We start from the raw sequence: 25925 nt of genomic DNA, 5'->3' as shown, positions 1-25925 counted from the left end.
GCTTTGTTTCCTAACACATTGCTGCCCATGGTACAGAAAGCCCGATTGGTTCCTCTGTTCTTTCTTTTTCTACAGGTCTCTGTAAGGAGTATGTGTCCTTTTCACGCCTTGTGTGCTGTCTTCCTGCCGGACAGCTAGACTGCAGGTAAGTGCTTTTGTTTTCTAGGTCTTGGAGACTTGCACTTCAGAAGAATATTTCATATGCAGTAGATGTGGACATTTTTAAAATCCTTTATACAGGATTTTCTTTGGCAGTGGGCAGGCACAATTATGTATGTTGAGACTAGGGTTTAATCTTCCTTTTATTGGGACTTTTTTCCTCTTTGGGCTAATTTTGTTGAAATACTTTATTAGTATGTGTGTGGCTTATGTTTTATACAGAGATTTATGTATAAACTTAAAATTTAGCAGGTAGTTTTCTTTGCTTGCTTAGCTAGAACAGGCTAACTGACAGAATGCTTGAGTGTTTGATATTTATCAAGTCGTCAACTTTGTTGAATTCAACGGCACCAATATGCTCGCCTAACATCACGGCCGCGGACCTGAATACGCTCTCCATATTTATAAAAAAAGACGCGCACCAAGTACGGGACAATGAGCATCGGACTGTTGTTAACTCGCAGTCCTCGATTTCGCGTCTATTCAGCTTTTTACAAACTTTATTTCTCTTGTAAGGTGTATCCAGTCCACGGATCATCCATTACTTGTGGGATATTCTCATTCCCAACAGGAAGTTGCAAGAGGACACCCACAGCAGAGCTGTTATATAGCTCCTCCCCTAACTACCATATCCAGTCATTCTCTTGCAACTCTTAACACGCATGGAGGTAGTAAGAAAGAGTGGTGAAATATAGTTAGTTTTTTATCTTCAATCAAAAGTTTGTTATTTTAAATGGTACCGGAGTTGTACTATTTTATCCCAGGCAGTAAATAGAAGAAGAATCTGCCTGAGTTTTCTATGATCTTAGCAGGTTGTAACTAAGATCCATTGCTGTTCTCACATATGTCTGAGGAGAGAGGTAACTTCAGCGGGAGAATGGCGTGCAGTTACAATTTTTTCTAGAAATGGAAAATGCTAGAAAATGCTGCTGATACCGGATTAATGTAAGTTAAGCCTGAATACAGTGATTTAATAGCGACTGGTATCATGCTTACTCTCAGGGGTAATACCCTTATAAAATTGCAATATAAAACGTTTGCTGACATGTTTAATCGTTTTTATATATGCTTTGGTGATAAAACTTTATTGGGGCCTAGTTTTTTCCACATGGCTGGCTTAAATTTTGCCTAGAAACAGTTTCCTGAGGCTTTCCACTGTTGTAGTATAAAAGTTACAGTTGTTGCAGTTAAAATTACAAACTTTGACAGCCAGCTTCCCTCAGGAGTCCCCTGTATGCTATAGGACATCTCTAAAAGGCTCAAAGGCTTTCCAAAGTCGTTTATTGGGGAAAGTAGGGCCACAGCAGGCTGTGGCAGTTTGTTGTGGCTGTTAAAAAACGTCTATATCGTTTTTTTGATCCGTTTTTTTAATTAAGGGGTTAATCATCCATTTGCAAGTGGGTGCAATGCTCTGTTAACTTATTACATACACTGTAAAAATTTCGTTTGATTTACTGCCTTTTTTCACTGTTTTTCAAATTTTGACAAAATTTTTTTCTCTTAAAGGCACAGTACCGTTTTTTATATTTGCTTGTTAACTTGATTTAAAGTGTTTTCCAAGCTTGCTATTCTCATTGCTAGTCTGTACAAACATGTCTGACATAGAGGAAACTCCTTGTTCATTATGTTTAAAAGCCATGGTGGAACCCCCTCTTAGAATGTGTACCAAATGTGCTGATTTCACTTTAAGCAATAAAGATCATATTCTGTCTTTAAAAAAATTTATCACCAGAGGAATCTGACGAGGGGGAAGTTATGCCGACTAACTCTCCCCACGTGTCACATCCTTTGACTCCCGCTCAAGGGACTCACGCTCAAATGGTGCCAAGTACATCTAGGGCGCCCATAGCGATTACTTTACAAGACATGGTGGCAGTCATGGATAATACACTGTCAGCGGTATTAGCCAGACTACCTGAATTTAGAGGTAAGCGAGATAGCTCTGGGGTTAGACGAAATGCAGAGCATACTGATGCTTTAAGAACCATGTCTGATACTGCCTCACAATATGCAGAAGCTGAGGAAGGAGAGCTTCAGTCTGTGGGTGATGTTTCTGACTCAGGAAAGATGATGCAACCTGATTCTGATATTTCTACATTTAAATTTAAGCTTGAACACCTCCGCGTGTTTCTCAGGGAGGTTTTAGCTACTCTGAATGACTGTGATACAATTGCAGTGCCAGAGAAATTGTGTAGACTGGATAAATACTATGCAGTGCCGGTGTGTACTGATGTTTTCCAATACCTAAAAGGTTTACAGAAATTTTTAATAAGGAATGGGATAGACCAGGTGTGACGTTCTCTTCCCCTCCTATTTTTAGAAAAATGTTTCCAATAGACACCACCACACGGGACTTATGACAGACAGTTCCTAAGGTGGAGGGAGCAGTTTCTACTTTAGCAAAGCGTACTACTATCCCTATCGAGGACAGTTGTGCTTTTTTAGATCCAATGGATAAAAAATTAGAAGGTTACCTTAAGAAAATGTTTATTCAATAAGGTTTTATCCTACAGCCCCTTGCATGCATTGCTCCTGTCACTGCTGCTGCGGCGTTCTGGTTTGAGTCTCTGGAAGAGGCTTTACAGGTAGCGACTCCATTTGATGACATACTTGGCAAGCTTAGAGCACTTAAGCTAGCCAATTCCTTTGTTTTCTGATGCCATTGTTCATTTGACTAAACTAACGGCTAAGAATTCTGGTTTTGCTATACAGGCGCGCAGAGCGCTATGGCTTAAATCATGGTCAGCTGACGTGACTTCAAAATCTAAGCTGCTTAACATTCCCTTCAAGGGGCAGACCCTATTCGGGCCTGGTTTGAAGGAGATTATTGCTGATATTACTGGAGGAAAAGGTCATGCCCTTCCTCAGAACAGGTCCAAATCAAGGGCCAAACTGTCTAATTTTCGTGCCTTTCGAAACTTCAAGGCAAGTGCGGCATCAACTTCCTCTAATGCAAACAAGAGGGAACTTTTGCTCAGTCCAAGACGGTCTGGAGACCAAACCAGACCTTGGACAAAGGTAAGCAGGCCAAAAAGCCTGCTGCTGCCTCTAAGACAGCATGAAGGAACGGCCCCCTATCCAGTAACGGATCTAGTAGGGGGCAGAGTTTCGCTCTTCCCCAGGCGTGGGCAAGAGATGTCCAGGATCCCTGGGTGTTGGAAATTATATCCCAGGGATATCTTCTGGACTTCAAAGCTTCCCCCCCAAAAGGGAGATTTCACCTTTCACAATTATCTGCAAACCAGATAAAGAGAAAGGCATTCTTACACTGTGTACGAGACCTCCTAGTTATGGGAGTGATCCATCCAGTTCCAAGGGAGGAACAGGGACAGGGTTTTTACTCAAATCTGTTTGTGGTTCCCAAAAAAGAGGGAACCTTCAGACCAATTTTGGATCTAAAGATCTTAAACAAATTCCTCAGAGTTCCATCATTCAAGATGGAAACTATTCGTACCATCCTACCTATGATCCAGGAGGGTCAATATATGACTACAGTGGATTTAAAGGATGCTTATCTTCACATTCCGAAAACAAGGATCATCATCGGTTTTCTCAGGTTTGCCTTTCTAGACAGGCATTACCAGTTTGTAGCTCTTCCCTTTGGATTAGCTACAGCCCCAAGAATCTTTACAAAGGTTCTATGGTCGCTTCTGGCGGTCCTAAGGCCGTGGGGCATAGCAGTGGCCCCTTATTTAGACGACATCCTGATACAGGCGTCAAACTTCCAAATTGCCAAGTCTCATACGGACGTAGTACTGGCATTTCTGAGATCGCATGGGTGGAAAGTGAACAAGGAAAAGAGTTCTCTATCCCCACTCACAAGAGTTTCCTTCCTAGGAACCTCTGATAGATTCTGTAGAAATGAAAATTTACCTGACGGAGTCCAGGTTATCAAAGCTTCTAAATTCCTGCCGTGTTCTTCATTCCATTCCGCGCCCTTCGGTGGCTCAGTGCATGGAAGTAATCGGCTTAATGGTATCGGCAATGGACATAGTGCCGTTTGCACGCCTACATCTCAGACCGCTGCAACTATGCATGCTCAGTCAGTGGAACGGGGATTACACAGATTTGTCCCCTCTACTAAATCTGGATCAAGAGACCAGGGATTCTATTCTCTGGTGGCTATCTCGGGTCCATCTGTCCAAAGGTATGACCTTTCGCAGGCCAGATTGGACAATTGTAACAACAGATACCAGCCTTCTAGGTTGGGGTGCAGTCTGGAACTCCCTGAAGGCTCAGGGATCGTGGACTCAGGAGTAGACACTCCTTCCAATAAATATTCTGGAAGAGCGATATTCAATGCTCTTCAGGCTTGGCCTCAGTTAGCAACTCTGAGGTACATCAGATTTCAGTCGGAAAACATGACGACTGTGGCTTACATCAACCATCAAGGGGGAACAAGAAGTTCCCTAGCGATGTTAGAAGTCTCAAAGATAATTCGCTGGGCAGAGACTCACTCTTGCCACCTATCAGCTATCCATATCCCAGGTGTAGAGAATTGGGAGGCGGATTTTTTAAGTTGTCAGACTTTTCATCCGGGAGAATGGGAAATCCATCCGGAGGTGTTTGCACAGTTGATTCATCGTTGGGGCAAACCAGAACTGGATCTCATGGCGTCTCGCTAGAACGCCAAGCTTCCTTGTTACGGATCCAGGTCCAGGGATCCCAAGGCAACGCTGATAGATGCTCTAGCAGCACCCTGGTCTTTCAACCTGGCTTATGTGTTTCCACCATTTCCTCTGCTCCTTCGACTGATTGCCAAGGTCAAGCAGGAGAGAGCATCAGTGATTTTGATAGCGCCTGCATGGCCACGCAGGACCTGGTATGCAGATCTGGTGGACATGTCATGCTTTCCACCATGGACTCTGCCTCTGAGACAGGACCTTCTACTTTAGGGTCCTTTCAACCATCCAAATCTAATTTCTCTGAGACTGACTGCCTGGAGATTGAACGCTTGATTTTATCAATTGATACATTAATACAGGCACGAAAGCCTGTCACCAGGAAAATTTACCATAAAATATGGCGTACATATCTTTATTGGTGTGAATCCAAGGGGTAGGATTCCCAGGATATTATCTTTTCTCCAAGATTGTTTGGAAAAAGGATTGTCTAGTAGTTCCTTAAAAGGACAGATTTCTGCTCTGTCTATTCTTTTGCACAAGCGTCTGGCAGATGTTCCAGACGTTCAGGCATTTTGTCAGGCTTTGGTTAGAATCAAGCCTGTGTTTAAACCTGTTGCTCTCCCATGGAGCTTAAATTTGGTTCTTAAGGTTCTTCAAGGAGTTCCGTTTGAACCTCTTAATTCCATAGATATCAAACTTTTATCTTGGAAAGTTCTGTTTTTGGTAGCTATTTCCTCGGCTCGTAGAGTCTCTGAGTTATCTGCTTTACAATGTGATTCTCCTTATCTGATCTTCCATACGGATAAGGTAGTCCTGCATACCAAACCTGGGTTTTTACCTAAGGTGGTATCTAACAAGAATATCAATCAAGAGATTGTTGTTCCATCCTTGTGTCCTAATCCTTCTTCAAAGAAGGAACGTATGTTACACAATCTGGACGTGGTTCGTGCTTTAAAGCTTTACTTACAAGCTACTAAAGATTTTTGTCAAACATCTGCTTTGTTTGTTGTCTACTCTGGACAGAGGAGAGGTCAAAAGGCTTCGGCAACCTTGCTTTCTTTTTGGCTAAGAAGCATAATCCGCTTAGCCTATGAGACTGCTGGCCAGCAGCCTCCTGAAAGGATTACAGCTCATTCTACTAGAGCTGTGGCTTCCACTTGGGCCTTTAAAAATGAGGCATCTGTTGAACAGATTTGCAAGGCGGCGACTTGGTCTTCGCTTCATAATTTTTCAAAATTCTACAAATTTGATACTTTTGCTTCTTCTGAGGCTATTTTTGGGAGAAAGGTTTTACAGGCAGTGGTACCTTCCGTTTAAGTACCTGCCTTGTCCCTCCCTTCATCCGTGTACTTTAGCTTTGGTATTGGTATCCCACAAGTAATGGATGATCCGTGGACTGGATACACCTTACAAGATAAAACACAATTTATGCTTACCTGATAAATTTATTTCTCTTGTGGTGTATCCAGTCCACGGCCCTGCCCTGTCATTTTAAGGCAGGTAATTTTTTCATTTAAACTACAGTCACCACTGCACCCTATGGTTTCTCCTTTCTCTGCGTGTTTTCGGTCGAATGACTGGATATGGCAGTTAGGGGAGGAGCTATATAACAGCTCTGCTGTGGGTGTCCTCTTGCAACTTCCTGTTGGGAATGAGAATATCCCACAAGTAATGGATGATCCGTGACTGGATACACCACAAGAGAAATACATTTTTCAGGTAAGCATAAATTGTGTTTTATGCCCTGTCACTAAACGCCACCACTATAAATAAAGCTTATTAGCCCCTATCCCGCCGCTCCCGGACCCCGTCGCCACCTAAATAAATGTATTAACCCCTATCCCGCCGCTCCCGGACCCTGCAACCTAAATAAATGTATAAACCCCTAAACCTCTGGCCTTCCACATAATTACCACTAACTAAACCTATTAACCCCTAAACTGCCAGCCCCCCACATCGCCATAAACTAAATTAAGCTATTAACCCCTAAACCTAACAAGGCACTAACTTTAAATTAAAATTACAACATCCCTATCTTAAAATAAATTTAAACTTACCTGTAGAATTAAAAGAAACAATTTTTAAACTATTAATTAACCTTCCCTAACTATTATACTACACTTAAAATTAAACTAGCAATTAAATTAACTAAATTACATATTAAAAAAACCCTAACCCTAATCAAATAATTTAACTATACTATTTAACCTTATTAAAAATTACTAAATTACAAAAAAATAAACGCTAAGTTGCAAAAAATAAAAAACACTAAATTACGGGGAAAACCCCCCACATTATCAAAAATAAAAACAAATGACTCTTTATCTAATAGCCCTATCAAAATAAAAAAGCCCCCCCAAAATAAAAAAACCTAGCCTACAATAAACTACCAATGCCCTTAAAAGGGCCTTTGTGGGGCATTGCCCCAAAGATATCAGCTCTTTTACTTTAAAAAAAAAATACAAACACCCCCCCAACAGTAAAACCCACCACCCAACCAACCAATCCCCCAAATAAAAAACTAAAATAACCTAAGCTCCCCATTGCCCTTCAAAGGGCATTTGTATAGGCATTGCCCTTAAAAGGGCATTCAGCTCTTTTACCTGCCCAGACCCTACTCTAAAAAAAAAACCCACCCAAAAACCCCTTAAATAAACCTAACACTAACCCCCGACAATCCACTTAGTTATTGAAGTCCCACTTGAAGGATCCATCCAGCCGGCAAGAAGTCTTCATCCGGGCGGCAAGAAGTCTTCATCCGGACGGTCTCTTCCATCTTCATCCATCCGGCGAAGTCTTCATCCGGACAGCATCTTCTATCTTCATCCATCAGGCGCGGAGCGTGTCAATCCTGAAAACATCAGGCACAGAGCTCCACTTCAATACGGTCGCCGCCGTTAACTGGAAATTTAATGCAAGTGACGTCATCCAAGATGGCGTCTCTTGCATTCCTATTGGCTGAAAGTTTCCAATCAGCCAATAGGATTAGAGCTGCTAAAATCCTATTGGCTGTTCCAATCAGCCAATAGAATTTGAGCAGCTCTCATTCTATTGGCTTTTCCAATCAGCCAATAGGACGAGAGCTCAATCCTATTGGCTGATTGGAACAGCCAATAGGATGAGAGCTGCTGATTGGAACAACCAATAGAATTTTAGCAGCTTTAATCCTATTGGCTGATTGGAACCTTTCAGACAATAGGAATGCAAGGGATGCCATCTTGGATGACGTCACTTGCATTCAAGTTCCAGTTTACGGCGGCGACCATTTTAAAGAGGAGTACCGCGACGGATGTCTTCAGGATGTACCCGCTCCGTGCCGGATGGATGAAGATAGAAGATGCCGTCTGGGTGAAGACTTTGCCTGCTGGATGAAGATGGAAGAGGCCGCCCGGATGAAGACTTCTTGCGGCCCGGATGAAGACTTCTTGCTGGCTGGATGGATCCTTCAAGCGGGACTTCAATAACTATAAGTGGATCATCGGGGGTTAGTGTTAGGTTTATTTAAGGTTTTTTGGGTGGGTTTTATTTTTAGAGTAGGGTCTGGGCACGTAAAATAGCTAAATGCCCTTTTAAGGGCAATGCCCATACAAATGGAGAGCTTAGTTAATTTTTTTATTTGGGGGGTTGGGTGGTGAGTTTTACTGTTGAGGGGTGTTTGTAATTTAGTGTTTTTTATTTTTTGTAACTGGTAGTGATGTGGAAAGCCAGAGGTTTAGGGGTTAATACATTTATTTTGGTTGCAGGGTTCGGGAGCGGCGGGATAGGGGTTAATACATTTATTTAGGTGGCAACGGGGTCCGGGAGCGGCTGGATAGGGGTTAACTTTATTTAGGTGGCAGGGTCCGGGAGCGGCGGAATAGGAGTTAATAACTTTATTTAGGTGGCAGCGGGGTCCGGAAGTGGCGGGATAGGGGTTAATAACTTTATTTAGATGGCGGCGCGGTCTGGGAGCGGCGGGATAGGGGTTAAACATTTTAGTATAATGGTGGCGTTTAGTGACAGGGCATAAATAAAGTTGGTAAAGAGCCGAATAGATGCGAGATCGAGGACTGCGAGTTAACAGTCTGATGCTCATTGCCCCGTACCTGGTGCGCGTCTTTTTGCCGGCTTTTTTTTATAAATATGGAGAGCGTATGTTGAGGGGTGTTTGTAATTTAGTGTTTTTTATTTTTTGTAACCTAGCATTTTTTTTTTTTTTTGTAATTTAGTCATTTTTAATTAGGTTAAATAGTATATTTAAATAATTTGAGTAGGTTTAGGGTTTTTTAATATGTAATTTAGTTCATTTAATTGCTAGTTTAATTTAAGTGTAGTATAATAATTAGGGTAGGTTAATTAATAGTTTAAAAATAGTTTCTTTTAATTCTACAGGTAAGTTTAAATTTTTTTTTAAGATAGGGATGTTGTAATTTTAATTTAAAGTTAGTGGCTTGTTATGTTTAGGGGTTAATAGCTTAATTTAGATAATGGCGATGTGGGGGGCTGGGGGTTTAGGGGTTAATAGGTTTAGTTGGTGGTAGTGATGTGGGAGGCCAGAGGTTTAGGGGTTAATACGTTTATTTAGTGGCGGCAGGGTCCGGGAGCAGCGGAATAGGGGTTAATAACATTATGTAGGTGGCGGCAATGTCGGGACGGCAGATTAGGGGTTTTTAGACTCGGGGCTTATGTTAGGGTGTTAGGTGTAAACGTTACTTGTTTTCTACCATATAAATTAATGGGATATCTGGCAGCCTCGAACATAAGCTTTTGGTGCTTTCAGACTCCCATTGATTCCTATGGCATCCGTGGCCTCCAGGGTGGCGAATTGAAAACCAGGTACGCTGGGCCGGAATAGCCGCGACCGTACCTGTTAGAAATTTGATAAATAGGAAAAAGTGTCAAATAGGGCTGAATGTGTATTCGAAACCTCTGTAATGACGTAAGCATCGATCTATGTGTCGGATTGAGACCGGCGGATTGTATGTTACGTCACAGATTTCAACTTTTGCCTGTCTGTAGGCTTTGATAACTAGGTCAGATGAAGCTCGCAACAATTATGATGCGGAATTCCAGCGTATTTGCAATTGACGGCTTGATAAATATCCCTCATAGTGTCACTTAAAGGGACAGTTCACCCAAAAAGTTTCTCCCCTTTAAATTGTTCCCAATGATTCATTTTACCTGCTGGATTGTTTCAAATTGTTAACAAGTAGCTCCTTTACCCCTAGTTTGGCATTTGAAATAGCTGATTTAGCCTGTGGTATCCAAACCTATACTGAGAGATTACACTCTCAGTGGGGGCATGATAGTTAAGTAATAAAATGATAATTTTCCATTGCTCTCTCTAAGTATTGAGCTTTAGTTTTCTAGACAAATATAAGATAAGGAAGCATGTGTGTGTACATAAAAGTGATAACATAATGAGATCTGATATTACCTGAAGCTCAACACATTGTAATAGGCTGTGGTTTAAAATCACAAAACCAGCTACTTCATATACACAAATTAACCTGAAAATTTAATTTCTCTTGTAAGGTGTATCCAGTCCACGGATTCATCCTTTACTTGTGGGATATTCTCCTTCCTAACAGGAAGTGGCATAGAGAGCACACAGCAGAGCTGTCCATATAGCTCCCCCTCTAGCTCCACCCCCCAGTCATTCTCTTTGCCGGCTCTAAGCAATAGGGTCTCTCTCGGAAGGGTAAAGTGAATGTGGTGTTAGATTTGTAGTTTTTGTTCTACAAGCAAAAGTTTGTTATTTTTAAATGGTACTGGTTTGTACTATTTACTCTCCAGCAGAAAAGGGATGAAGATTTCTGCAGAGAGGAAAATAATTTTAGCATGTTGTAACTAAAATCCACTGCTGTTCCCACACAGGACTGAGGAGTACAAGAAAACTTCAGTTGGGGGGAACGGTTTGCAGATTAAGCTGCAATAAGGTATGTTCAGTCATTTATTTCTAGACAAGACTGTGATAATGCTATAAAAGGCCTGATAAGATCTCCATGAGGGAAGGGTAAGCTTTATTCAGAGACTAAGTATGGAATTACAAGCTTACATTACAGGGCTAATTTATGCTGGTTGACACTTTTTTATGGGTTGACACTTTTTTATGGCAAACGATTTTTACTTATAAACATCGTTTTTGAGACACTTAGAAGGTCCTTTTGGGTTTCTTTCAGGGGTTGTTACCCACATGGCTAAGATTATAATCCTAGGAGTGTTTCTTTAGGCCTCACAGCACTGGAGTAAGGTGGGAGGGGCCTAATTTCACGCCTCAGATGCGCAGTTAGATGGACTAGATCTTCAGGCTGTGTTCACATGGTGGCTCCTGCTACAATTTGAGGAGCTATAAGAAGCTTTTTCCCCATAAATCCGACTCCTAAGGGAAGGTAGGGCCACAGCAGAGCTGTGGCAAGGTGCTAAATTTGTTTTAACCGGTCTGTTAGCTTACTATTGATCCGGTTTGGGCATTAAGGGGTTAATCGATTTTTTTTGCTAGCTGTGCAATCTTACCAATGCTTTAGGTACATACTGTGAAAATTTCAGAAAGTTTGGTGCATTTTTCACTGTTTCGGAAAATTGTGTGCCTTTTTTATCTCTTAAAGGCACAGTAACGTTTTTTTTGCAAAGTGTGTTTTTGCTTGATTAATGTGATTTCTAAGCCTGTTTGTCTTACTATTAGTCTGTTAAACATGTCTGTCACCAAGGAAAATCCTTGTTCAATGTGTTTAGAAGCCATGGTGGAACCCCCTCTCAAAATGTGTCCCAATTGTACTGATATGTCTATACATTTTAAAGACCATATTGTTGCACTTAAAAATGTGGCCCAAGATGATTCTCAGACAGAAAGTAATGAGGTTAGCCCATTGACCTCTCACCAAGTGTCACAACCAGTTACGCCCGCTCAAGCGACGCCTAGCACCTCTAGCGCGTCTAACTCTTTTACCTTACAAGATTTGGCGGCAGTTATGGATAATACCTTCTCAGTATTTTTATATAAGCTGCCCGTGTTACCTGCAAAGCGTGATAGCTCTGTTTTAAGAACAGATTATGAGCATTCTGACGCTTTACTAGCCGTATCCGATATACACTCACAACGCTCTGAAATGGGGGCGAGGGATGTGCTGTCTGAGGGAGAAGTTTCCGATTCGGGAAAGGTTGCTCCTCAGACAGACTCAGATATGTTGGCATTAAATTTAAACTAGAACACCTCTGCTTATTACTCAGGGAGGTATTAGTTACTCTGGATGACTGTGACCCTTGGTGGTCCCAGAGAAATTGTGTAAAATGGACAAGTACCTAGAAGTTCCTGTTTACATTGATGTGTTCCCGGTCCCTAAGAGGATTGCGGATATAGTAACTAGGGAGTGGGATAGACCAGGTATTCCGTTTGTTCCCCCTCCTGTTTTTAAGAAAATGTTCCCCATATCTGACACCACGCGGGACTCGTGGCAGACGGTCCCTAAGGTGGAGGGGGCTGTTTCTTCACCACTTGCTAAACGCACAACCATACCAATTGAGGACAATTGTGCTTTTAAAGACCCTATGGATAAAAAATGAGAGTGTCTACTTAAGAAAATGTTTGTTCATCAAGGTTTTCTTCTCCAACCTATAGCGTGCATTGTTCCCGTAACTACTGCAGCTGCTTTCTGGTTCAAGGCTCTGGAAGATGCGCTCCAGACGGAGACCTCATATGAGGATATTATGGACAGAATTAAGGCTCTTAAGCTGGCTAATTCTTTTATCACATGCCGCTTTCCAACTAGCTAAGTTAGCGGCAAAGAATTCAGGTTTTGCCATTCTGGCGCGCAGGGCGCTATGGCTCAAGTCTTGGTCGGCCGATGTGTTGTCAAAATCCAAACTACTGAACATCCCTTTCAAAGGAAAGACCCTTTTCGGGCCTGAATTGAAAGAGATTATCTCTGAAATCACTGGGGGAAAAGGCCATGCTCTCCCTCAGGACAAATCCTTTAAGACAAAGAACAAACACAATAATTTTCGTTCATTTCGAAATTTCAGGAGCGGTCTCGCTTCATCCTCCCCTGCTGCAAAGGTGCTAGGGTCCCTCCTGGCGGTGCTAAGGCCGCGGGGCATAGCAGTGGCGCCTTATCTAGACGACATCTTAATTCAGGCGTCAACTTTCCAAAGAGCCAAGTCTCACACGGAAATTGTAGTGGCCTTTCTGAGGTCTCACGGGTGGAAGGTAAACATCAAAAAGAGTTCTCTCTCCTCCCTCACAAGAGTTCCCTTCCTAGGAACACTAATAGACTCGGTAGAAATGAAAATATTTCTGATGGAGGTCAGAAAGTTAAAACTCTTAAATACTTGCCGAGCTCTTCATTCCATTCCTCGGCCATCTGTAGCTCAGTGCATGGAGACAATCATATTAATGGTAGCGGTAATGGACATAGTCGCTTTTTGCACGGATACACCTCAGACCACTGCAACTATGCATGCTCAAACAGTGGAATGGGGATTATGCAGATTTGTCTCCTCAAATACAGGTGGACCTGGGGACCAGAGATTCTCTTCTCTGGTGGTTGTCTCAGGATCACATGGCTCAGGGAATGTGTTTCTGCAGACCAGAGTGGATCATCGTAATGACTGACGCCAGTCTGTTGGGCTGGGGTTCTGTCTGGGACTCCCTGAAAGCTCAGGGCTTATGGTCTCGGGAAGAAGCTCTTCTCCCGATAAACATTTTGGAACAGAGGGCGATATTCAATGCTCTTCAGGCATGGCCTCAGCTAGCTGCGGCCAAATTAATCAGATTTCAGTCAGACAACATCACGACTGTAGCTTACATCAACCATCAAGGGGGAACAAGGAGTCCCCTAGCAATGATGGAAGTAACCAAAATAATCAGGTGGGCGGAGGATCACTCTTGCCATCTCTCAGCAATTCACATCCCAGGAGTAGACAACTGGGAAGCAGACATTCTAAGTCGTCAGACTTTAAATCCGGGGGAGTGGGAACTCCACCCGGAGGTATTTGCCCAGCTGACTCAGCTATGGGGCACTCCAGAATTGGATCTGATGGCGTCCCGTCAGAATGCCAAACTTCCTCTTTACGGGTCCAGGTCCCGGGATCCCCAGGCGGTGTTGATAGATGCTCTAGCAGCGCCTTGGTCCTTCAATCTGGCCTATGTGTTTCCACCGTTTCCTCTCCTTCCTCGTCTGGTTGCCAGAATCAAGCAGGAGAGGGCATCAGTGATTCTAATAGCACCTGCGTGGCCACGCAGGACTTGGTATGCAGACCTAGTGGACATGTCATCCGTTCCACCATGGACTCTGCCAATGAGGTAGGACCTTCTACTTCAAGGTCCTTTCAAACATCCAAATCTAATTTCTCTGCGTCTGACTGCTTGGAGATTGAACGCCTAATTCTATCTAAGCGTGGTTTCTCTGAGTCGGTTATCGATACCCTGATTCAGGCTAGAAAGCCTGTCACCAGGAAAATCTACTATAAGATTTGGCGAAAATATCTTTGTTGGTGCGAATCCAAGGGCTACTCATGGAGTAAGATTAGAATTCCCAGGATATTGTCTTTTCTCCAAGATGGATTGGAGAAAGGATTGTCAGCTAGTTCCTTAAAAGGACAGATATCTGCTTTGTCTATTCTTTTACACAAACGTCTGGCGGAGGTACCAGACGTTCAAGCATTTACTCAGGCTTTAGTTAGAATCAAGCCTGTTTATAGACCTGTGGCTCCGCAATGGAGTCTGAATTTAGTTCTTTCAGTTCTGCAAGGGGTTCCATTTGAACCTTTACATTCCATAGATATTAAGCTTTTATCTTGGAAAGTTTTGTTTTTGGTAGCTATCTCTTCTGCGCGAAGAGTTTCAGAGTTATCTGCTTTACAGTGTGACTCACCTTACTTGGTGTTCCATGCAGATAAGGTAGTTTTGCGTACCAAACCTGGTTTTCTTCCTAAGGTTGTGTCTAATAAGAATATTAACCAGGAAATTGTTGCTCCTTCTCTGTGTCCTAATCCTTCGTCAAAGAAGGAACGTCTGTTACACAATCTTGATGTGATTCATGCTTTAAAGTTCTATTTACAAGCAACTAAAGATTTCAGACAAACAACTTCCTTGTTTGTCATCTATTCTGGTAAAAGGAGAGGTCAGAAGGCGACTGCTACCTCTCTTTCCTTTTGGCTGAAAAGCATCATCGGTCTGGCCTATGAGACTGCTGACCAGCAGCCTCCTGAAACAATTACTGCTCATTCTACCAGAGCAGTGGCTTCCACATGGGCTTTTAAAAATGAGGCTTCTGTTGAACAGATTTGTAAGGCAGCGACTTGGTCTTCGCTGCATACTTTTTCCAAATTCAATACTTTTGCTTCTTCAGAGGCTATTTTTGGGAGAAAGGTTTTACAAGCAGTGGTGCCTTCCGTTTAAGGTACCTGTCTTGTTCCCTCCCTTCATCCGTGTCCTAAAGCTTTGGTATTGGTATCCCACAAGTAAAGGATGAATCCGTGGACTGGATACACCTTACAAGAGAAAACAGAATTTATGCTTACCTGATAAATTGCTTTCTCTTGTGGTGTATCCAGTCCACGGCCCGCCCTGGCTATTAAGTCAGGTAGATTTTTTTGTTTAAACTACAGTCACCACTGCACCCTATGGTTTCTCCTTTTTCTTCCTAACCTCTGGTCGAATGACTGGGGGGTGGAGCTAGAGGGGGAGCTATATGGACAGCTCTGCTGTGTGCTCTCTTTGCCACTTCCTGTTAGGAAGAAGAATATCCCACAAGTAAAGGATGAATCCGTGGACTGGATACACCACAAGAGAAAGCAATTTATCAGGTAAGCATAAATTCTGTTTTCTCCTACATTTTATACTCTGCAGCTGGTATAACAAGTCATTGAAAATACATTAACACAAAAACAATTTTACAGTGTACTATCCCTTTAAGCTCCGGTGTTGTAGGCAGAGGGAAACGCGCGCCTTTTACTTTGTGTAGTTTCCTCTCTCTGCAGGTCATGTGACTTCTCTCTGCTGTTGGATATTCAAGGAGAGGAGTGGCGTCATTGAATTTCAGTCTCTTCAGTGTCGATCTACTATATGATCGTTTTAGAGACTTCTGGCAGCCATATTGTGTATAAGTGTTACGGTAAGGCACCTCAGCCTGTCTGAGGTGTAGGGGGCCTGATTGGTTTATTATTTTAAAGAATTTTTGCATAATGTTAAGCGACTGTGGTATTAAAAATTCTTAAAGTGACAGTGTATTTAAAACGTGTACAATTGACAAATGCTTGTTAGGCCTTGAGGCAAAAATTGTTTTGCCTATGCAATTCTGTGCTGCATGCTTAGCTAGTACACTTCTATTTAAAGATAAATTGTTGCCCTCTGAGCCCAATGTCTCTCAGGATGATGCTGTTCAGGCAATGCCACAGCTTTCTCCTCAAACGTCCCAAGCCTCAATGGCGTCACATACAGTGCCCTGCAGTTCCTCTCAGCCTTCTGGAGGAGTTTATTTGCCTGCAGATTTTGCTGCACATGTATCTTCTGCGGTATCTGCAGCATTATCTGCTTTTCCTATGCTGGGAAAAAGCAAAAGAAAAATTAGACATTCAGATAGTAAGGTTTCTGTTCCACCTACTGCTATGCAGGTTGCCCTCCCTCATAAGTCTGATGAGGAGGATACGTCGGTAGCCTCTGAGGGTGAAATCTCAGATTTGGACAGTATGATTCCTTCATCTGATATTGAAGAAGTAAACTTCAGATTTAAGCTGGAACACCTTTGCGTACTATTAAAGGAGGTTAACCCTAAGAAGTCTAGTAAACTTAATAAATACTATGATCTTCCTTCCTCTGTGGAAATACTTTCTGTTCCATTATTTCACAGGAATGGGAGAAGCCAGGGATACCTTTCTTCCTATTTCCCGTCTTTAAAAAGATGTTTCCTGTTGCTGACTCCATTAAAGATTTATGGTGCACGGTGGCTAAAGTAGAAGGGGGTATTTCTACTCTGGCTAAGAGAAATACAATCCCTTTAGAGGATAACTGTTCCTTTAAGGATCCCATGGACAAAAAGCTGGAGGCTTATTTGAAAAAGATGTATGTTCATCAAGGTCTTCAATGGCAACCTGCAGTTTGTATTGTCACAATAGCAAGTGTGGCATATTATTGGTGTGAAGCCTTGTCTGAATCAATTTTAGTAGAGACTCCATTGGAGGAGATCCAAGATAGGATTAAGGCTCTCAAACTAGCCAATTCCTTTATTACTGATGCTAACATGCAAGTTATTGGACTGGGAGCCAATATATCTGGCTTCACTGTCTTAGCCTGCAGGGCTTTGTGACTAAAATCTTGGTCAGCTGATGTTACCTCCAAGTCCAAGCTTCTGGTGCATACTTACAATGGTAAGACCTTGTTTGGACCTGGTCTGGCAGAAATAATTTCTGATATTATGGGTGGAAAAGGGTCTTTTCCGGAACAGACCTAAAGGACGTCAAAGTAATTTTCATTCCTTTCATAACTTCAAAGGTCAAAAGTCTTCCTCTCCCTCTTCCAAGCAGGAACAGTCCAAGTCTTCTTGGAAGCCCAATTAATCTTGAATAAGGGGAAGCAATCAAAGAAACCCTCAGCTGAGTCTAAGTCAGCATGAAGGGTCAGCCCCTGATCCGGGATCGGATCAAGTGGGGGGCAGACTTTCCCTGTTTTGTCAAGCATGGATACGAGATGTCCCAGATCCTTGGGCTGTGGGCATAGTATCTCAGGGTTACAAAATAGAATTCAAAACTTTCCCTCACAGGGGCAGATTCCTCCTCTCAAGATTATCTGCAGACCAGGTAAAAAGAGAGGCATTCTTAAATTGCGTTTAGGACCTTTTCTCCCTGGGAGTGATTGTTCCAGTTCCAGTAAGGGAACAGGGTCTAGGATTCTATTCAAATCTGTTTGTGGTTCCCAAAAAAGAGGGCAACTTTCAACCCTAAAGTGTCTCAACAAGTTTCTCAAGGTACCTTCCTTCAAAATGGAAACCATTTGTTCCATTCTTCCTTTGATCCAAAAGGGTCAGTTCATGACGACCATAGACCTGAAGGATGTGTATCTTCATGTTCCCATCCACAGGGATCATCAAAAGTTCCTGAGATTCACCTTTCTAGACAAACACTTTCAGTTTGTGGCTCTTCTGTTTGGCCTTGCCACAGCTCCCAGAATTTTCTCAGACTTTCTGGGGGTCTCTTGGTAGTGATCAGGTCCTGAAAGTGAATCTGGAGAAGAGTACCCTTGTTCCAGCTACAAGGGTGGTTTTCTTAGGAACCATAATAGATTTCCTATCTATGAAAAAATTTCTGACAGAGGTCAGAAAATCCAATATTCTTTCCTCATGCCTCTCTCTTCAGTCTACTGTTCGGCCATCAGTAGCTCAATCTATAGAGGTAAATGGTGTATATTTCCACTCCCCTTGTACCATGTGATAGCAATCAGCCAATCACAAATGCATATACGTATAGTCTGTGAATTCTTGCACATGCTCAGTAGGATCTGGTGACTCAAAGTGTAAATATAAAAGACTGTGCACATTTTTTTTATTGGAAGTAAATTGGAAAGTTGTTTAAAATTACATGCTGAATCTGAATCATGAAATTTGAATTTAACATGAGTGTCCCTTTAACAGCTTTGCTGTGGTGCTCTTTGCCTCCTTCTGCTGGCCATGAGTGATACTCCCACTAGTAATTGAAATTACGTTGTGGACTCTCCATATCCGGAAAGAAAGAAATTTATCAGGTAAGCATAAATTTTGTTTTTCAGTGTTGTGTTTGCAAAAGAATAATTTATTAGTGTTGAATGTTGTAGATAAGATAACAAAAAATGTGGGTCAACAGTGATTTTTTGTTTTGTTACAAATTCTTTAAAAGGCAAAAACAAAAACAAAAAATGTTTAGGTAGAAGATGACAGCAGATAAGAACCCCATCAAGTCTGCTGAAATCTCTTTCTCAAATTTAAAGGGACATTAAACACTTTGAGATGGTAATATAAAATGATAAATCGTATATATATATATATATATATATATATATATATATATATATATATATATATATATATATATATGTGTGTGTGTATAAAAAACTCTGCAATATACTTTTATTAGTTATTTTGTCCCTTGCTGGGTAATTCCATTCTTATATTGTAAACTTTTTAGTTTCTGTTAAAAATAGAATTGCAGAATACTGTTATATTCCACACAGCCATTGGCTGAACACTCTAGTGACCTATTTATAACTGTCCTTAATTGGCCACAGCAGAAAAGGTAACCTAAGTTACAACATGGCAGCTCACATTGTTTTTCTAGACACTGAAATTGATTTGTCAATATTTAAACAGCTAATGAGACAAAAAAAAACATTTGCATGTTATTCTCAGACTAATCTTTTCTTTGAATGCATCATTCTGTCTAGCATTTATTAAGGCCTAGATTTAGAGTTTGGCGGTAGCCGTCAAAACCAGCGTTAGAGGCTCCTAACGCTGGTTTTTATCGCCCGCTGGTATTTGGAGTCAGTCAGGAAAGGGTCTAACGCTCACTTTGCAGCTGCGACTTTTCCATACCGCAGATCCCCCTATGCCATTTGCGTGTCCTATATTTTCAATGGGATCTTCCTAACGCCAGTATTTAGAGTCATGGCTGAAGTGAGCGTCAGAAATCTAACGACAAAACTCCAGCCGCAGAAAAAGTCAGTAGTTAAGAGCTTTCTGGGCTAACGCCGGTTTATAAAGCTCTTAACTACTGTGCTCTAAAGTACACTAACACCCATAAACTACCTATGTACCCCTAAACTGAGCTCCCCCCACATCGCCGCCACTCTATTAAAATTTTTTAACCCCTAATGTGCCGCTCCGTACACCGCCGCCACCTACGTTATCCCTATGTACCCCTAATCTGCTGCCCCTAATACCGCCGACCCCTACATAATATTTATTAACCCCTAATCTGCCGCCCCCGCTATCGCTGACCTCTGCATATTTTTTTAAACCCCTAATCTGCCGCTCCGTACACTGCCGCAACCTACATTATACCTATGTACCCCTAATCTGCTGCCCCTAACACAGCCGACCCCTATATTATATTTATTAACCCCTAATCTGCCGCCCCCAACGTCGCCTCCACCTACCTACAATTATTAACCCCTAATCTGCCGACCGGACCACACCGCTACTATAATAAATGTATTAACCCCTAAAGTCTAACCCTAACACTAACACCCCCCTAAGTTAAATATAATTTAAATCTAACGAAATAAATTAACTCTTATTAAATAAATTATTCCTATTTAAAGCTAAATACTTACCTGTAAAATAAACCCTAATATAGCTACAATATAAATTATAATTATATTGTAGCTATTTTAGGATTAATATTTATTTTACAGGCAACTTTGTAATTATTTTAACCAGGTACAATAGCTATTAAATAGTTAAGAACTATTTAATAGCTAAAATAGTTAAAATAATTACAAAATTACCTGTAAAATAAATCCTAACCTAAGTTACAATTAAACCTAACACTACACTATCAATAAATTAATTAAATACAATACCTACAAATAAATACAATTAAATAAACTAAGTAAAGTACAAAAAAATAAAAAAGAACTAAGTTCACAGGGGGGTGTTAGGGTTAGGGTTAGACTTAGCTTTAGGGGTTAATCCATTTATTAGAGTAGCGGCGAGATCCGGTCTGCAGATTAGGGGTTAATTATTGTAGGTAGCTGGCGGCGATGTTGTGTGGGGCAGATTAGGGGTTAATAAATATAATATAGGGGTCGGGGGTGTACGGAGCGGCAGATTAGGGGTTAATAATAAAATGCAGGGGTCAGCGATAGTGGCGGCAGCAGAATAGGGGTTAATAAGTGTAAGGTTAGGGGTGTTTAGACTCGGGGTACATGTTAGGGTGTTAGGTGCAGACTTAGGAAGAGTTTCCCCATAGGAAACAATGGGGCTGCATTAGGAGCTGAACACTGCTTTTTTGCAGGTGTTAGGTTTTTTTTCAGCTCAAACTGTCCCATTGTTTCCTATGGGGGAATCGTGCACGAGCACGTTTTTCAAGCTGGCCGCGTCCGTAAGCACCGCTGGTATCGAGAGTTGCAGTTGCGGTAAATATGCTCTACGCTCCTTTTTTGGAGCCTAACGCAGCCCTTCTGTGAACTCTAAATACCAGCGGTATTTAAAAGGTGCGGGGGGAAAAAAGCATGCATAGCTAACGCACCCCTTTGGCCGCAGAACTCTAAATCTAGCCGTTAGTGTTTAATCAGGAATCTTTACATACCTTACAGGTAGTTTTGAATTTCCTTACAGTTTTTGGAAGTTTGTTCCATAAATCAACAGTCCTTTCTATAAGGAAATGTTTTTGCATATAACTCAGAACCTTCTACCCTCCAATTATTATTATTATTATTATTGCAGATTTATCATATCTTTTAATATACTTGAAGTGACATAAAACAGGTACCATTAAATACATAAATTGGAAGATACTTATGTGAGAGAGAAGTTTGTAAAATAAAGTGTCACAGTAATAAATGAAGCATTTTTAATTTTTTTTTTAAAGTTTGCCAAAATAACTAAAATGTATCATGTGTCCACCGTGCTCTCCACCACCCCGTTATCATATTCCATTTTATGATCTCATTCTGCCTTGAACACACGTTACTGGTGAGTGCATGCACAGACAGTTCTCCTCTGGGTGTCAGGTTGGAGGACAGAAACTACTTTTGGCTTTGGCCTTTTTTTGCAGTTGTTTATCAATAACCAAACTCCACCCATCATTGCCGTATTTGTTAGAATAACAGTCAAGTCAAATTAACATCCTTTATACATCCGTTGTTTATCAATAGTCAAACTTCAACCACCATTTGCCTTATTTGGAGAATCCAATATGGACTCGGCAGACAACTTAGGGCTAGCCACTGGCATAATGTTTATATAAAGTACAGATAGCCCTCAGTTTACGCCGGGGTTAGGTTCCAGAAGGAATGGTTGTAAATCGAAACCGTTGTAAATTGAAACCCAGTTTATAATGTAAGTCAATGGGAAGTGAGGGAGATAGGTTCCAGGCCCCTCTCAAAATTGTCATAAGTAACACCTATTACATTATTTTTAAACTTTGAAATGAAGACTTTAAATGCTAAACAGCATTATAAACCTAATAAAATAATCACACAACACAGAATATATAATTAAACTAAGTTAAATGAACAAAAACATTTGCTAAACAGCATTATAAACTTAATAAAATAATCACACAACACAGACTTCACTTGCATTTTCTGCAAACAGTTCTTTCTATGCATTCCAATCTGGACTGATCTATAGACAGGAAGATCTTGTTCCTTTGAAATATGCTCTATAGCTCAGGTCTGGTTAAACTGATTAATTTCAGCTTGCTTGGCTTTGCTGCAACAGAAGCGGACAGCTCCAACTACTGGCTATTTTAATCAATGCACTGTTTTTCAATGCTTTTCAATAGCAGTCACATGACTGGAAAAAAAGGTTGTTATTCTGAAACGGTGTAAATTGAACCGTTGTAAAACGAGGGCCACCTGTACATTGTTTTGCAGTTGCTTTCAGCTAAAGCCAATTAGGGAACGATATACAGTATGGCAGGGTTAGCCTTAAAGGGACATAAAACAGTATGAACTAACATAAGTTTCTAAATATATAATGCAGCCAAAGCTTACCTGCAAAATGCTTTCTGTTTTAACCCCCATATTAACCCCTTTAATTTAGGCATAGTTTTGTTTGCAGCAAGCTCCCCCTGGGCATTTCCATATATGGAAGGTACTATCTAGACCATGGTGCCCATTTATCAAGCTCTGTATGGAGCTTGAAGGGCCATGTTTCTGGCCAGCCTTCAGGCTCGCCAGAAACACCAGTTATGAAGCAGCGGTCTAAAGACCGCTGCTCCATAACCTATCCGCCTGCTCTGAGGTGGCGGACAGCGATTGCCAGAAATCAACCTGAGCAAATACGCTGCTAACGGCCGCGCAAATCTGCAGGGGGCGGCGTTGCACCAGCAGTTCACAAGAGCGTATTGCTCTCCGCATTCAGCGATGTCTGTCGGACATGATCCGCTGATCGGATCATGTCGGACAGGCATTTGATAAATAGTCCCCATAGCTTCTGCAAAATACACACATGCATGGTAGGGGACAGAGTCACATTGGACCTGACTAAAGCAGTGCACAGTATAATGCTGAAGCTTTCACAAAGCATGTGACATTATCCCCATGGAAACAAGCAAACCTCTTGGCAACAAACAATAGCAGTACCTGCCCTCCCTAATCAACCCCCCCCCCCATTGCTTGCAGTAATTATCCTCACATGCACACTTTGTTATATGATAGCACACGGTTTGGAGTAGGACACTGATAAGGGGGGGGAGCAGGCTACACTTGGCAACATTAAAGTGTATGTAATTTTGCAGATTTTTGGATTTTTTTTTAAAAATACTTATAAGCTTTTTTTACACTTTTTTCACACACTGTTTTACCTCAGTTGACCCTTTTATAATATGCACATAACTCAAAATGTTTTATGGCACTTTAAGAAGTCAGCAGGGTGCAATTTCAATTCTGAGAATTAGAAAATCCTCAATTTCCAGAGCTAAATAACATAAAAAGGGGCAAAATAAATAATTAAAGTATATTGCAGAGTTGTTAAATAATGCATAACTAAACATTTTATATACAAATCTCAAGGTGTTTACAGTTCCTTTAAATGCACCATTTTGTACTTGTTATTATAATAAACATTACAAACCTACATATATCCACACAAACCCTGACATAGATAAAAATACGCCTGTTTCAGAAATAGCTGTAAGTAGATGTCTAATGTGAGGTTGGGAAATGTGTAGGGGGAGGGCAGATTAGGCATTCGTTGGACTCCATAGGTTTTAGGTTGGATAACACTGTTCTAGAAAGATTAAATCTTGTAGATACAATTTAAGGATAAAAAAAGCTTTTTTTCCCATACATTTTATCTACTATATTTCATCCTAGCCACTTTTGTCCCATGAGTGCCTCAAAGCTTTATTCAGCAATAGACCAAGGCCCTATTTGGCAGAAAAGACAGAGCTTAATATTTTACTTGCTATTAAGTGGTAACACTTTCTGTTTGGAAGCAGAGCGGCAATTATCTGAGGATAGAGAGCGATATAACGCATGCACAGTACATCCCATCTGGCAGCTGAGGGGCGATTTAAAACACAGGATTTGTGAGCTGCAATATCATTCTTTACACCAGTCTCAAATGCAAAATGACTTTGATCCTGAGAATATTATGCAGCAGGTTGGTATTTTATTTTCATTCACACAATTACACTTATGTATTTATATAATATTGCTCTGCATAAAAATGGTAATTCTCTTGAAGTAGTTCACAGTGCTAAACTGAATGAAAATAAATATAATTTTACATTAATAGAAATAACCCTTTCCTCACCTTACATAGAACAACTTTGGTCTAAATAATGTTTATACTTCCTTGCAATAACCTGGCCATATTTTTATGACATTTTTTTCATAAACAAGTTCAATATAAGTCAGATCAAAATTAAACTATTATGGATTAGATAGAGCATGCAATTATTACATTTGTTTTAAATAAAAAAATATATAAAGAGAGTGTCCAGTATAATGACAGTCCTGTATGCTACTTTCCTTCTCGCTGCTATCGTAAAGGAAGTTTATATCAAGGCTATGGGTTATATTTGCAGCTTTTTCGGTTTTGTGATTATGCGAGCCTCCCCCACATATTTAAGAAGCCAAAACTTCTTCTTTTCATATAAAGTGCCAAGTATAATCACAGTCTTGTATTCAAGAAGACAAAACGTCCTTTAATATAAAGAGTGCCCAGTATAATGACAGTCTTGCATGCTACTAACAGTAGTATATTTCCTAGCCGCTGCTTTTGTAAAATAAGTGTATTTATATCAAGACTATGGGGTAAATTTGCAGCATTTAGCAAACCTGCTGCTCATATTTAAAGTGAAGGTCAATTTTCATGTGAAAGTGCCCGGTTTTTAAAAAAAAAAAAAAACTATTAAAGACAAGGGCACTTTCATTCATGAAAATTGACATTTCATCTGTTTTTTTAAAATATAATTACCTTTTCTTCTTGAAGCCGCTCCAGTGCTTCACCAGCCCATTGCAAGCCTCTTCATACATCAGCAATGACGATTCCAGCATCATCCAATCACTGCTTCCACCCCGGGGTAATCATTGCCTGAGGCAACGCCGTGAATGGAGGAAGCCGGTTTCGTCATTGCTGGGTAAGTAAACCAGGAAGAAGCAGGTGGGGCATCGTTTCAGAACGGTGATCTGGCATTTCAGAAGAACAAGGTAAGTATTTTTAAAACATGGTGCCATGTCAATTTTCATGAATGAAAGTGCCCCTGTTTTTAATATATATATATTTTTTTTTAAAACCGGCACTTTCACATGAAAATTGACCTTCACTTTAAGAAGCCAAAACTTTTTTTTTTATTCCCCTCCGCCACCTCAGAAGTGGTGAGTTCAATCACCCCGACACTCGCTCATTCAGGGTAATTTACATGCCCTGCTCTAGCGCAATTGGTTGAACCAGAGCAGGGGACGGCATTGCTCAAGAAACATCTTGTGTAATGTTAAATTTTACCTTGCAATGAAACATTTGTTGTGAACCTGTCTGCCTGCATGGTAAATGGATGGTAGATGTACCCCTATATGGACAGCGCTGGTAAATAAAACTATTTTATCTTTATATGTAAATCAGTAAAATGTAGTAATTGTATAAATTGATACAAAGTGTAATGTTTACATAGAAATAAAAGCAATGGGTATGTAAAAAAAAATATATGGAAAGAGAACACTACTTGCCTGATCAGGAACTCAATCAACACAACGCATTTCTGGGCTCCTTCCACTATGGCATATTTAATTAGAAAGAAAAAAATACCAAATGTAAATTTCCCATACAATAGGTTAATTTATCATTTGTTTATGTTGAAACATATATCATAGTTTATTTACATATATATTTTTGAATAACAAACCTCCATTCCACACCATCAGAATTACCATTTCAAGTGTATGGCTTTTTGTAATGTTTTATAATTCAGAACCTTCCAATCCATTAGAAAACACTGTGATCAATCATTTATCACTTGTGTTTC

At 40.8% G+C, this 25925-nt stretch overlaps 1 protein-coding gene across 1 annotated transcript in view; it reads left to right on the top strand.

The window, feature by feature from the left end:
• The window catches only part of CCDC148 (coiled-coil domain containing 148), a 633004-nt gene that overhangs the window by 281515 nt on the left and 325564 nt on the right, over window positions 1-25925 (top strand). The window contains exon 6 of the mRNA XM_053698320.1: window positions 23898-24061. Coding sequence (XP_053554295.1) covers window positions 23898-24061 — 164 coding nt within the window. The remainder of the gene's footprint in view (window positions 1-23897; window positions 24062-25925) is intronic.

Source organism: Bombina bombina, chromosome 1 (assembly GCF_027579735.1).
Source record: "Bombina bombina isolate aBomBom1 chromosome 1, aBomBom1.pri, whole genome shotgun sequence".
Classification (NCBI taxonomy): Eukaryota; Metazoa; Chordata; class Amphibia; order Anura; family Bombinatoridae; genus Bombina; species Bombina bombina.
The sequence above is the reverse complement of the archived record's forward strand: the minus strand, read 5'-3'. Positions and strand labels throughout refer to the sequence as shown.